The sequence below is a fragment of the Lolium rigidum genome, chromosome 2 (assembly GCF_022539505.1).
Source record: "Lolium rigidum isolate FL_2022 chromosome 2, APGP_CSIRO_Lrig_0.1, whole genome shotgun sequence".
Classification (NCBI taxonomy): Eukaryota; Viridiplantae; Streptophyta; class Magnoliopsida; order Poales; family Poaceae; genus Lolium; species Lolium rigidum.
The window spans coordinates 16,776,528-16,790,043 of NC_061509.1; the positions used below are offsets into that span (position 1 = coordinate 16,776,528).

At 46.2% G+C, this 13,516-nt stretch overlaps 1 protein-coding gene across 1 annotated transcript; it reads left to right on the plus strand.

Annotated features, from left to right (window-relative positions):
• Window positions 1–5,946: 5,946 nt before the first annotated feature.
• LOC124691347 (alpha-1,3-arabinosyltransferase XAT2-like) lies at window positions 5,947–8,029 on the plus strand (the record flags this gene model as incomplete). Its single annotated transcript, XM_047224632.1, is given in 3 exon segments — window positions 5,947–6,152; window positions 6,269–6,361; window positions 6,492–8,029. Coding segments are annotated over 3 exon segments (1,515 nt in total). The 3' UTR covers window positions 7,781–8,029.
• Window positions 8,030–13,516: the final 5,487 nt, after the last annotated feature.

A 13,516-nucleotide genomic window follows, 5' to 3' on the forward strand; every position in this document is an offset into this window, starting at 1 on the left:
GTGTCCTCAAGAACGCTTGGTCATTATAAGTAAACAAACCGGCTTGTCCTTTGTGCTAAAAAGGATTGGGCCACTTGCTGCAATTATTTCTCTCGCATTTTACTTACTCGTACTTTATTCATCCGTTACATCAAAACCCCTTGAATACTTGTTTGTGAGCATTTACAGTGAATCCTTCATCGAAACTGCTGCCAACACCTTCTGCTCCTCGTTGGGATCGACATTCTTACTTATCGAAGATACTACGATACACCCCCTATACTTGTGGGTCATCACCTTATAATGCTTGCAATATGTTCTTGTGTGAGTTTTGTTGTACCTGTTCATACTTGTGTTTTCTTCAAATAACCTTGCTAGCCCAAACCTTGTACTGAGAGGAAATACTTCTCGTGCATCCAAACACCTTGAGCCAAAACCCATGCCATTTGTGTCCACCATATCTACCTACTATGTGGTATTTTTCTGCCATTCCAAAGTAAATTACTTGAGTGCTACCTTTAAAATTTCATTCCTTTACCTCTGCAATATATAGCTCATGGGACAAATAGCTTAAAAACTATTGTGGTGATGACTATGTAGTTATGTGTCTTAATTCTTATAAGTTGCTTGTTGAGCGGTAACCATGTTTTACGGGGACGCCATCAACTTTATCTTTGTTGGATATCATGTGAGATGCTATGCATGTTCGTCTTGTCCGAAGTAAGTGGACTTCATGATCAAATGGTTTGAGTATGCATATGTTAGAGAAGAACATTGGGCCGCTAACTAAAGCCATGTATCATGGTGGAAGTTTCAGTTTGGACATACAACCTCAATCTCTTATGAGAATATTAAGCTGTTGTTGAATGCTTAAGCATTAAAAGAGGAGTCCATTATCTGTTGTCTATGTTGTCCCGGTATGGATGTCTAAGTTGAGAATAAACAAAAGCGAGAAATCCAATGCGTGCTTTCTCCTTAGACACTTGTACAAGCGGCATAGAGGTACCCCTTTGTGACACTTGGTTGAAACATATGTTATGCGATGAGAATCCGTGTTTCCGAGCTAAGTAGGACAAGGTGCGAGCACTATTAGTACTCTATGCATGAGACATGCAACTTGTAGGAAGTATTATGCATAGCACATATGAATTATTACTACCGTTGACAAAATTGTTTCTATGTTTTCAAAACAAAAAGCTCTAGCACAAAAATAGTAATCAATGCTTCCCTCCGCGAAGGGCCATTCTTTTACTTTATTGTTGAGTCAGTTTACCTACTTCTTTCTATCTTAGAAGCAAACACTTGTGTTAACTGTGTGCATTGATTCTTACATGTTTACTTATTGCACCTGTTATATTACTCTATGTTGACAAATATCCATGAGATATACATGTTACAAGTTGAAAGCAATTGCTGAAACTTAATCATCCTTTGTGTTGCTTCAATGCGTTCTACTTTGAATTTATTGCTTATGAGTTATCTCTTATACAAGTCTTGTTGATGCTTGTCTTGAAAGTACTATTTATGAAAAGTTTTGCTATATGATTCATTTGTTTAGTCATTATCTTTGTTAGCAATCTTTTGTTCAGATCACTCCATTCATCTCATATGCTTTACAATAATGTTGATCAAGATTATGTTGGTAGCATGTCACTTCAGAAATTATTTGTGTTATCGTTTACCTACTTGAGGACGAGTAGGAACTAAGCTTGGGGATGCTTGATACGTCTCAAACGTATCTATAATTTCTTATGTTCCATGCTACTTTTATTACAATACTTGAATGTTTTACACATACTTTACAGGATTATTATATATTTTCGGGCACTAACCTATTAACAAGATGCCGAAGCGCCAGTTGCTGTTTTCTGTTGTTTTTGGTTTCAGAAATCCTAGTAAGGAAATATTCTCGGAATTGGACGAAATCAACGCCCAGGGTCCTATTTTTGCACGAAGCTTCCAGAAGACCGAAAGGGAGACGAGGTGGGGCCACGAGGTGCCCGGACACCAGGGCGGCGCGGCCTGGGCCTGGGCCGCGCGGCCCTGTTGTGTCGGCGCCCCGTGACGCCCTTTGACCTACCCTTCCGCCTACTTAAAGCCTCCGTCGCGAAACCCCCTGTACCGAGAGCCACGATACGGAAAACCTTCCAGAGACGCCGCCGTCGCGAATCCCATCTCGGGGGATTCAGGAGATCACCTCCGGCACCCTGCCGGAGAGGGGAATCATCACCGGAGGGGCTCTACATTATCATGCCCGCCTCCGGATTGATGCGTGAGTAGTTCATCCTTGGACTATGGGTCCATAGCAGTAGCTAGATGGTTGTCTTCTCCGCTTGTACTTTCATTGTTATAGATCTTGTGAGCTGCCTAACATGATCAAGATCATCTATTTGTAATGCTACATGTTGTGTTTGGCAAGATCCGATGAATAGAGAATACTATGTTAAGTTGATTATCAATCTATCATATATGTGTTGTTTATGTTCTTGCATGCTCTCCGTTGCTAGTTGAGGCTCTGGCCAAGTTGATACTTGTAACTCCAAGATGGGGTAATTATGTTCGATAGTGGGTTCATGCCTCCATTAAATCTGGGACAGTGACAGAAAGTTCTAAGGTTGTGGATGTGCTGTTGCTACTAGGGATAAAACATTGATGCTTTGTCTAAGGATATTTGTGTTGATTACATTACGCACCATACTTAATGCAATTATCTGTTGTTTACAACTTAATACTTGGAAGGGGTTCGGATGATAACCTCGAAGGTGGATTATTTAGGCATAGATGCATGCTTGGATAGCGGTCTATGTACTTTGTCGTAATGCCCCGATTAAATCACATAGTAATCATCGTTGATATGTATTGAATCTTTATTTGTCAATTGCTCGCTTTGTAATTTGTTCACCCAGCATGCTAGTTATCTTATTGGAGAGACACCACTAGTGAAGCTGTGGACCCCGGTCCATTCTTTTACATCTGAATACATTCTACTGTTTTTACTGTTCTTTGCAAACAAACACAATTTTCCACTCGATACGCTTAATCCTTTGTTTTCAGCAAGCCGGTGAGATTGACAACCTCACTGTTACGTTGGGGCAAAGTACTTTGATTGTGTTGTCGAGGTTCCACGTTGGCGCCGGTTTCACTGGTGTTGCGCTGCACTACATTCCTCCACCAACAACCTTCACGTGCTTCTTGGCTCCTACCGGTTCGATAACCTTGGTTTCTTTCTGAGGGAAAACTTGCCACTGTGCGCATCATACCTTTCTCTTGGGGTTCCCAACGGACGTGTACATCTACGCGCATCAGCGAGCTACAGGAGGCAGCAGGGGGGCCGCGAGGCGTGACGCCACGGCGAGGGGCGCAGGAGGGGCGGAGGACGGCGGCGACCTCCGGTGTCCGGCATGGCGTCCGCCCTCCGGGACGGCCGTGCGAGAGCCCGAGAGGCATAGGTCCTCGCCGCCCCCTTCATCGGCGGCGGACGGCTTAGCCGTCGGCGGCCTCGGGAGGTGACGAGGGAGCGGGAAGGAGGCTAGGAGGCGGCGGCAGGCTGGGGTTGGGCTCCCTTGTCGCCTGGAGGGGGCGACCGAGGGGAGCAGGGTGTGAATCCCACCGACGGAATAATCAACAGCCAGGTTGGACTATACCGCTACAATTCCTGGTTTTGTCGTGTGTTGATGCGCATATAGTACGCATATATAGTGTTCTTGGATCGTGTGTCATGTCTATTTAACACAGATGAGCAAACAGTTTTAGCGGCCACGTTCAGAAAACTTCACTCGGTAGGACGCGCTTGTCATCCAGATTCCTAAATGGTACGATAATTTTCGCTCTAGATCCGTGAGGATATGGTATGATATTTTTTTTAGGAAACCACCGGATATGTATACGGTAGCAGATACTTGTCAAGTGGATACTCAACAGATACGGTAGCGAATATGGTACTGATAATATCCGACGGAAGATTATCCGGCTTTATTTATGGATTATTCAAGGTCGTCAAAGAGGATTATCCGATAAATTTAGCCAAACCAGTTAGTTCATTTGCCCAACTATGCATGCTACCTCCTCTCGCCACGTCACCATAGTATCGACATTGCACATTTGCACTATTATTATTGCTCATTATTTATGTGTCCTGCTGCCTTTAGATTACGGTGCGCATATTTGACTATAGTCTATTGTTACATGTTTTTTGCTCATGTCTTTATACTAAGAAACAAATTTCATATTTTGTGCGTATTTGTTCAAGTATCCGATATCGATTCGAGTCCGCACTGAATACGTTTCATATCCACAATTCAATATAATACATATTCGAATCCGCGTTTGACCATTATCCGTTCCAATCCGAATCCTTGAAAGATTTATGGTAAAGAATATGAAAATAGCAATATACAAGCGAGTACTTTCCTGAGTTTTGTGATGTTGTTTTAGGAGTAGGCTAGGTCAAACTTATTGTTTTTGTATTGTTGATTAATTGGCTACCATTTTGCCTTTTCCATTCTTCGAGAGATATAGTGTCAAAATGGAGCCATTTCATTGTACAGGAAAAAAATGGCAGGAAATTAATAACCAGCCAGGCTCCTAACATCATCGTGAAAGCCAAAAAAAGAAGATAGATGTCCTTTAATTCCCTCTTGTGTAGTTCTAAAGAAAGCATTCCTCCCGACAGTCTCTTTTTTTGAATACGGTACATATGCTCACAAATATGTACATACACGTATCCCTATAAATGCACGCACACCCCCTTTTTATGAGACCTTCATGATACATCGAGGTGTTGAATGTTGGGTTTAAACTTTGGTGGGTTGAGTCCCACTGCCATCGTGAAGATATCTGGTGATACCACATCTTACATGATACCATGATACCACTTCACAAAATTCAGTTTTACAAGTGTCAAAAATTTGAAAACAAATTTGTGGGTGTTCACAATATATATGTTTACATTCTCTAGAAATTTCAAAACCCAAATTTGAAATAGGCAGAGAGAATTGCTATGTGAATAGTGACCTTTTGTGTGTTGTCTTTATGTGACACTATTTATATTGGATTTCACTTTTTTTTTGTTTCTCAAAGGGTATTTCGAATTTAGTTTTGCAAGTTATCAGGAACGTAAACACACATGTTGTGAACACCGACATATTTGTTTTCAGTGTTTTCAATATTTCTGACTTAAATTTTGAAGAGTGATATCATGGTATCAAATAAGATGAGGCATCGCATCACTGGTTGCTCTCAGGAGCTGCCCTTGTCACCATCCAACAAGCACAGGTTAGTTCTGCCCGTCCTGCCCGTCCTGCCCGTCCAAAATTGATCCATTCGTTCATTAATAGAACAATTCTTTTGTGCAGCTCAAAGATAAATGTTTGGTGCCTCTGTGTCGAAAAAAAAAAAGTCTCGTGCTTTGCATGCTTTGATAGAAGTTTCATTCTCGTTGCCCACATTTTTTACACAGGCGTATTGGAGGCTCGGCACACAGGAAACCCGTGTACGTACATTTATTCTCTCTCTCGCTCCCGACATACTCTCGTGCAACACTCAAACACGTACATGTACACATACAAATTTACACGTCTTCCTACACCCCGAAAAGGCAAAAATACCACGGAGATCGACAGGACCCAACAGTGGGTCGGACCATGTCTAATCCAACGCCTCTAGGCCGGCCCAGCCCGAGCCGGTCAACGGTCCAACGCGTCGTGCCCACCCACACTCTGCTTACGAACGCACGACGGCTTAATAATCCGAGTGCCAATTATTCAGCAGTAATGAGATGCCTCAAGAGCATTCCGATTCTTTATTACCACCTCGTTTATACTCGGGAAGCAGCTGGTCAGGTCCATCCAGATCCAGCTCGGCATCACCCAGTTCGCCACGAGAAAGTTTCAAAGCATCTCCCCCTACTCTTCTCTCTCTCTGGAAGAGTCTTCCTCCTCGCGAGGAGGCACACAGCGAGCGAGCGAGCCAGGAAGCAAAGCCCAGCAAGCAAGAAAGGGAGCTTCTTCCTGCTCCAGATCTGCTCTAGCTCGCCGGCGGGATGAAGGCGTCGATGCGGAGCCGGCAGGAGCCGCGCCGGGTCAGCAACGGGGTCATCATCGCCGCCATGCTGCTCTCCCTCTGCGTCCTCAGCATCGTCAAGGCCAGATACTGCTCCACGCCCTTCGGCCCAGGTACGTACGCTGCCGTTTCTCTCTTCTGTGTTGTTGAGCTACCTGCTCTGCTCTGCTGGGTGGATAAAGATGGGAGCTTGCTTGTGTGGAGCTGATTTGTGCTTGATTGGATGCAGGCAAGCCCGAGGACCAGCTGCAGGAGCAGATGAACTCCAGCATCAGGATGGAGACCGACGACGAGCGCGTCCCCGCCGTCAACACGGCCCAAGGTCAGCACCGCTTCCGTCTTCCCCTGTCCGGAATTCCGGATCGGTCGACTGATTAATTCCAGCTCGATTGCTGATTTTGGGCACGAAATGTTGCTGAAGTTCGTTCCTTTTCTTGATTGGTTGACTTCAGAGGAGGAAGAAGAGGATGTGGAGGAGGACAGCGGCCCGGCGACCAAGGAGGCCGCTCCGGCGGAGGTCGCCGCCAACACCGGCTCCGGCGCGGGGAAGAAGGATAATAAGAGCAGCAAGAAGAAGAAGACCAAGCCGACGTGCTTCATGACGAGCAAGCGGTCGGAGCGGTGCGAGGCGACGGGGGACATCCGGGTGGTCGGCAACACCTCCACCATCTACATCAGCGGGCTGGACAAGGAGTGGACGACCAAGCCGTACGCGCGGTACCACGACCCCGTGGCCATGTCCCACGTCCGGGAGTTCACCCTCAAGCCCTTCCCCTCCGGCGCCGCCGCCGCCCCGGCGTGCACCAAGAACCACTCCGTCCCCGGCTTCGTCTTCTCCAACCGCGGCTTCTCGGGCAACCTGTACCACGACTACACGGACGTGCTGTTCCCGCTGTTCCTCAGCACGCGCAGGTTCAAGGGCGACGTGCAGTTCCTGCTCAGCGACCTCAAGCCCTGGTGGGTGGCCAAGTTCCGCCCCCTCTTCCGCCAGCTCTCCAAGTACGACGTGGTGGACGTCAACAACGACCTCGAGACGCACTGCTTCCCGCGGATCGTCGTTGGGTCCGACTTCCACAAGGACATGGGCATCATCCCGGCCAAGGCCGCGGGGCACGTCTCCACGGCCGACTTCAAGCGCGTCCTCCGCAACGCCTTCGGGCTGGAGCGCGCCGCCGCGTCCCGGGGCGGCGCCACGGGCAACGGCAAGCCGAGGCTGCTCATCATCTCCCGCAAGAACTCGCGCCGGTTCCTCAACGAGCGGGAGATGGCGGCGGCGGCCGCCGAGGAGGGGTTCGAGGTGCGCATCGCGGAGCCCGACCAGCACACCGACATGGCCACCTTCGCGCGGCTCGTCAACTCCGCCGACGCCATGATCGGCGTCCACGGCGCCGGGCTGACGAACATGGTGTTCCTCCCCGCCGGCGCCGTGCTGGTCCAGGTGGTGCCGTTCGGCGGGCTGGAGTGGCTCACCCGGGTGACGTTCAAGGAGCCGGCGGCGGACATGGAGGTGAGGTACATGGACTACAACGTGCAGCTGGAGGAGAGCTCGCTGCTGGACCAGTACCCGCGCGGCCACCAGGTGCTCGTCGACCCCTACGCCGTGCACAAGCAGGGCTGGGACGCGCTCAAGACGGCATACCTCGACAAGCAGAACGTAAGGCTGGATCTCGACCGGTTCAGGGCCACGCTCAGGGAGGTGCTCGCCGCGCTGCCGCCGACGTCCACCACGCCAGCGACGTGAACCCATCGTTCGTGGTCGATAGGTATAGGTTGGTGTATATCTATCCGTTCCGTGACTCGTTTTGGTTAACTTGATTCTTCTTGATTTCTTCTTCTTCCTCCTGTTCTTGCTCTTCTTCCTGTGGCAAGATTTCCATCGACGACGAGTAAGAACTTGTTGTTACAGAGCTCATGGCCTTTTTGTGATTATTGGTTGCTTATATTCGATTAATTTACAAAGAAATGTGAAGAACATGTATCGGCACCCTAATCTTGCCGTCTCTCGACCAGTCTACCGTTGACAATGTCATGTGAGAGATCATCGCGTTCTCCGTCCAATTCACATCTCGATGAATTTGTTGTCATTTGGGGAGAGAAAGACTGCGACTTGGCGAGCTCCGTGTGCGCGTCTAGATGGGAGATTTGTTTGTTTGGTAGAGACGGATGGCAACGCGTGCTGCCGCCAAGTCGTGGTGTGATTTCGTAAGCAGATGCCTCGGAATTGGAAAAGGAACGGAAGGTTTGGCTGGTTCGTCTGCCGTTGTGGTTCGTGGACGCGTCGCTTTACTGGGAGGAAAGGTGGCTGCCAACTACGAGCTACCTCCGGCCCCTCGGCGTGCCCGTCATCTCGTATTGACATCCTCAGACGCACAAGGCTCCTGCCTACAAGCTTCCAATGAGTCCATGGAAGCACACTCAACGGCCGCCGTGTCACCTTCTCCAATTTCCTTCTTCACCTGTACGGTTGGACAAAAGTTTAATCCCAGGATGTTAGTTTAGAGAGATCTTTTTTTTTTAACAAAGAAAGGGTCTAGAAGATCTCAGAGGAGCTTCATTCCAACACGTGGCGGGTGCAAATTACATAGATATCTTTTACAACACATGCAGTAAAGAACCTAGTATTTGAGGATAGGACCTCCACTTTTACATAAAAACCCCTGACAAAAAAAGTGAAAAAAGCAATCGAGTAGAGTGGGAGCTCCGCCACCAATCGCCAGCGACCTCTAGGCGTTGCCACCGAGATCGAAGAGAAGCTTGCTCGAAACCTCCATTACGATGAAGCAATCCAGCCGCCGGCCACTTCTAGGGTTCCGGGGACGCACCAGTTGGCTCCCTAGAGGCGTCGAACTCCGGCGAAGGATTCAAAACCACGCTCTGAAGTGGAGGTTGAAGATGGGCCGCCATGCCGGCCAAGGATCACGGCGACGACGAAGGTCGCGATGTGTTCCGCACGAGTAAAGCCCCATAGCCACCTGAATCCTCCTTCAGCAACAGCCCTTGCCTTCTTCCTTTCGCCACCACACCGACCAAGAAGAAGAGCAAGAACTCTGCTATCAGAACAAATCCGAGCAGGAACACGAACCGCGAGCCTATTTTGAGGGTAGGCCGCCAGATCTGCACTGCTTGTCTTCGGCTCCAACCTCCAGAGAACCATGAGCAAGAAGACCACCGGCCGCAAACCGCCAGAAGCCGCCCGAGAGCTTCAGCAGCTTGCTCCCATTCGGCATGTCGCCACACTCCACATGGGTAAGAACATCTACCGCTAGCCTACCTCTACTATGCACAAGGAGGGGCCGACCTCCTCTCCCCACCCGCTCCGGCCTGCGAGGCCGCCGGAGACGAGAGGGGAGAGGAGCCGGGGAGAAGAAGGCGACTCTCAAGGGGATAGAGGAGAGAGAAAGGGCGAAGAGAAATGACAACAGCTTAGAGAAATCTGAACCTCCTTGTAAGGGTATGTTCTTTTTGTTGTATGAGCATGTAAGATCAGGTCTCTACACGCGCGTTTCTCCTCCACCGTTTGCTCGCCTCGCCACGTCATGACGGGCTCACGTGTCATGGACTGCGGGAATGAGCCTCGAGCCTTAATTTATCACGCACGATTGAAATATGAATGGGTGCACAGAAGCTGAAACGTGTTTGTTCGCTTCACCTTAACGACTCTTTGTTTCACAATTTGTCGCTACTGCCTGTTCGCCTTTCTATTTGTGCATGTAAAAGAGAGGTTGCTCTTGTACACAATAACACACCACAACACAAAATTTCATAGCCTCCTTCTAGTTCTGGAGCCTTGAGCGGTCGATAAAATTCATCTCCATTCAGTCTTGAAGTGTGGACCGCGAGTCGAGACAGTAGGCCTCCGAAACCCGTCTCTTGTGATTTTGTACGAGAGAGCGACAATGAGGTTTTTGGGGATATATGATTCACTCTTCGTTTCACTAATGCCACAACCTCCTTCTTGTTCTAGAGCCTGGCACTATCAATCAACGCCTTCTCCATACCATCTTGTGGCGTGCACCGCAAGTCGGGATAGTAGGCCTCCAAAACCCTGTCTCGTGTGATCCTGTATGGAGAGCACCGATAAGGATTTTGGGGAGTGCGCGACTACTGCCTTCATCTTCATCACAGACGATGATGACTACTTGCTTGACAAGGATTTCTTCCCGGATATTAGTAGCCTCTACGATGACATGGGATACAACACTGTCAATGCGAGCGGTTCTTCTTCTACACCGTATATGTTTATGTTGTTCACGTGTATAAGTAGATTGCCTACCCCTTTCCATCAGTTCGGACTTTTGGTTCAAGTGGCTAGTGCATGAACCTTAACATGGTATCAGAGCCCCAGGTCTCGAGTTTAAATCCTAGCTTTCACAATTTATTCTAAATTCCCCCGTAGCCTCTTGCCGTGTGGCGTGTGGTCCTGGCGCTGCCTCTTTGCCTCTCTACACGTGTTGACTTGTCTTCTCGTCTTCCCGTCACACGTGAGAGGGGGTGTTGACGTGTATAAGTAGACTGCCTACATATTTCCATCAGTTCGGACTTTTGGTTCAAGTGGCTAGTGCATGAACCTTAACATATGTCTCTTGTCTTTCAGTTTTAGCTGCAACTCTTTGTTCTAGTACCTTGTCTAGAATTGGTTTTATTGTCCTATATGTTAGATGACATGACTAGTTCGCTTCTTCTATCTAACTCATGCTTTATTTGAGAAATGCTCCTCTCCCGTGCAGCATGGGCCCACCCTCTCTCCTTCCTTTGTATAGTTCTTTTATGAATTTGATTCCCTCCCATACACACACACTAGTTCTAAAACTTAAAATCTCCATATATTTGAATCGAAAATTTTATTTGTAACCGTTTTAATATTCGAGCTTGTAGTGAAGATAGCTTCAAAGTGAGACTAATATTTTTTGTCAGTTTTTGTAATCGACTTTTAAAACCTGGTGAAACATGTTGATACTTCATGAAACTTGGTGAAAATTTCCTTTGAAACATTTTGTTTCACTCTGTTTCAAATAATATTTGGCAATTATGTTTGGATGCAATGAATTGAGGCAATTATGTTTCAAATAATGTTTGGATGCACTAGAGTTCAATTTGGAGACACATTTTTTGTATCTAGTTTCATCAAGTTTTATTGTGTACCATCATGTTTCAATGTGTTCCAGAATTCAAATTTTGAATTTTGTCGAAACATGCCTTTTTAGGCTTGTTTTAATGATATCATCGAAAGAAATACATAAATTTAATCAGATTTTTAATCGGACATATATTCCAATAATTATGGCTATTTCAAATTCAACACAAATTCAATCCATGTATAGAAAAGAAAAATAAAGTACTAATGTGGGGTAATCTTACATGCAAAGATTTTCTACATATGCTAACCTTAAAGCTAACATAATTAAATGGAGGGTAGATCCGTGCACGCGGGGCCTCCCGTTCACGGAACAAATGCTTCCCACTGTTTTATCTACTTTCTTTCTTGGTTAAATCATGCGAAAAATTGCTTATATTTCCAACAAAAACTTGCTGCTAGAGCAGCAGAAGAAATAGTTTGATGAAAAGAAAGAACTGATGGGGGGGGGGGGGGGGGAAGAAGATGATGAAATACACTTGTTTGATATTGTGAAATCTAGTGTTGCAAACAAGGGAAAGAAGACTAAGCAAATTTCGTGTTCATGCAGAGCATAAGCTCCCGGGTGCCAAAGCGCCATGCCCGATCATGAGCCCTGCTTCTCACTTTCCTGTTTTTGTCTTGTCCACGTGCAAAAAAACAAAACAATCCACATCGATGGATCGTGAGGTGAAGCTTCCTAGCCGATCCGAGAGTGAACCGGGGCAAGAAATGACAGCGCAATTCGTTGGTACTAGTAGCTGACGTGAACAATGCAGCTACCGGCCGGACCTGTTCTTGCTAGCTAGCTAGGCTTCTTTTATACGGGTACCGCTGAAAGTGGAACACGATCATACTGTTGCCGTCGCCTCTTATATACGGGTGCGGACAGTCAAGAAATGGATGATAATTTGATGACCGTGTGTGGCTACCTATAGATACAGGCAATGGTGAACACCTACCTAACCCTGGGCAGCTATGGTCTCATCGCTATCAGCTGAACCGTGCCCGGAAGAACCATTGCGCTAGCTACGCCCCTGTCACACCTCTCTTGATTACTTACATGGAGGCTCATGCTCAAGCTAATGCCATTTTTTTCTTGCAACATGGAAGCTCAGAAAAGTCATAGGAAGTTGGTACGACTCAATTATATAAGACGAATGCCACAAATATAACCTGGATAAAAATATGTTGCAAAAGAATTAGAGAGCCAAATTCAATCGCTGCAGCAGAGGGGCGTTTAGTTTGCAAGCTGTACCTAATTTTTGGAGACACGGGAGTTTGTTTGATTAGATCCTCCGAGTCAAGATGGGAATGGGCCGACCGGACTCTGGCATTGACCTGACACTGTGGTCTGAGGCCAATTTTAGAGGCCATAGGTCAACCCATTTCAAAAATAGGCAGTGGCCTCATCAGCTAGATGGGCATCACCCGGTCGACCCAAATCTATCTTCCATGTATTGTTTTTTCAGGTGTGATTATACGCAAGACAGTCTTTAAGGCAATGATAATGCATCAATTAGTTATCCAATTTTATACTACGTATATGATTAAGCAAAATAAGCAACACAAAATTTTGAACCATGACTAGTGAGTTGAGCTAGCGAAGGAATGCAACTAATCTTGAGCTCAACACAACATGGGAACACTTTGTCAATATTTGAGCAACATACACGAACATTACAATTGTAGGATGCATCGTCCAATCCAAGAATTTTCGATAGAAACACGCGCCTTGCTCCCCCCTCACACTCATGTATGCACTACTCCGGATAACGAGATTAATGCAAACTGAAGTCAGAGTCACCGGTGTAAGAGAACAGCTGGGACATTATTTACACATCATATTCACATTTTATAGGACAAACCATCAGTTTTAAAACCAGGAACACCCGTATCTAGTGTTGTACAATATTCAGATCTCACGAATTAATCTGATAGTACTTACAGGAAAAGATCCGGGGTGATTCAGAATAAATACAGTTTTATACTAAACTTTTATACTTATATATATCACATTTTTATCAATTCACAATTATGGATAATAGGTTTTGATAAATTTAAATTGTATTTTGAAATAAAAGTTACATAGTTTTCACATATTAATATGTGTTAGTGTCATGAATACAATGTATATTGCCTTCTGTGTATCCTTACTTATATTGGTAGAGATCTCTATATATAATATCCTATCGTACAAATTATCCTTATTGATGTTTCTTGTTTATGGATTACGCATACTCTAATGAGAAATCTAGAGCATATATCGTGTTTGAAGGAATCTTGTCACAAAATCACTCGTATGCTGCATTATTGGTCGGTTGAAATGTATTTTACTTATAATAGTAGGTTCAATGATCTCTA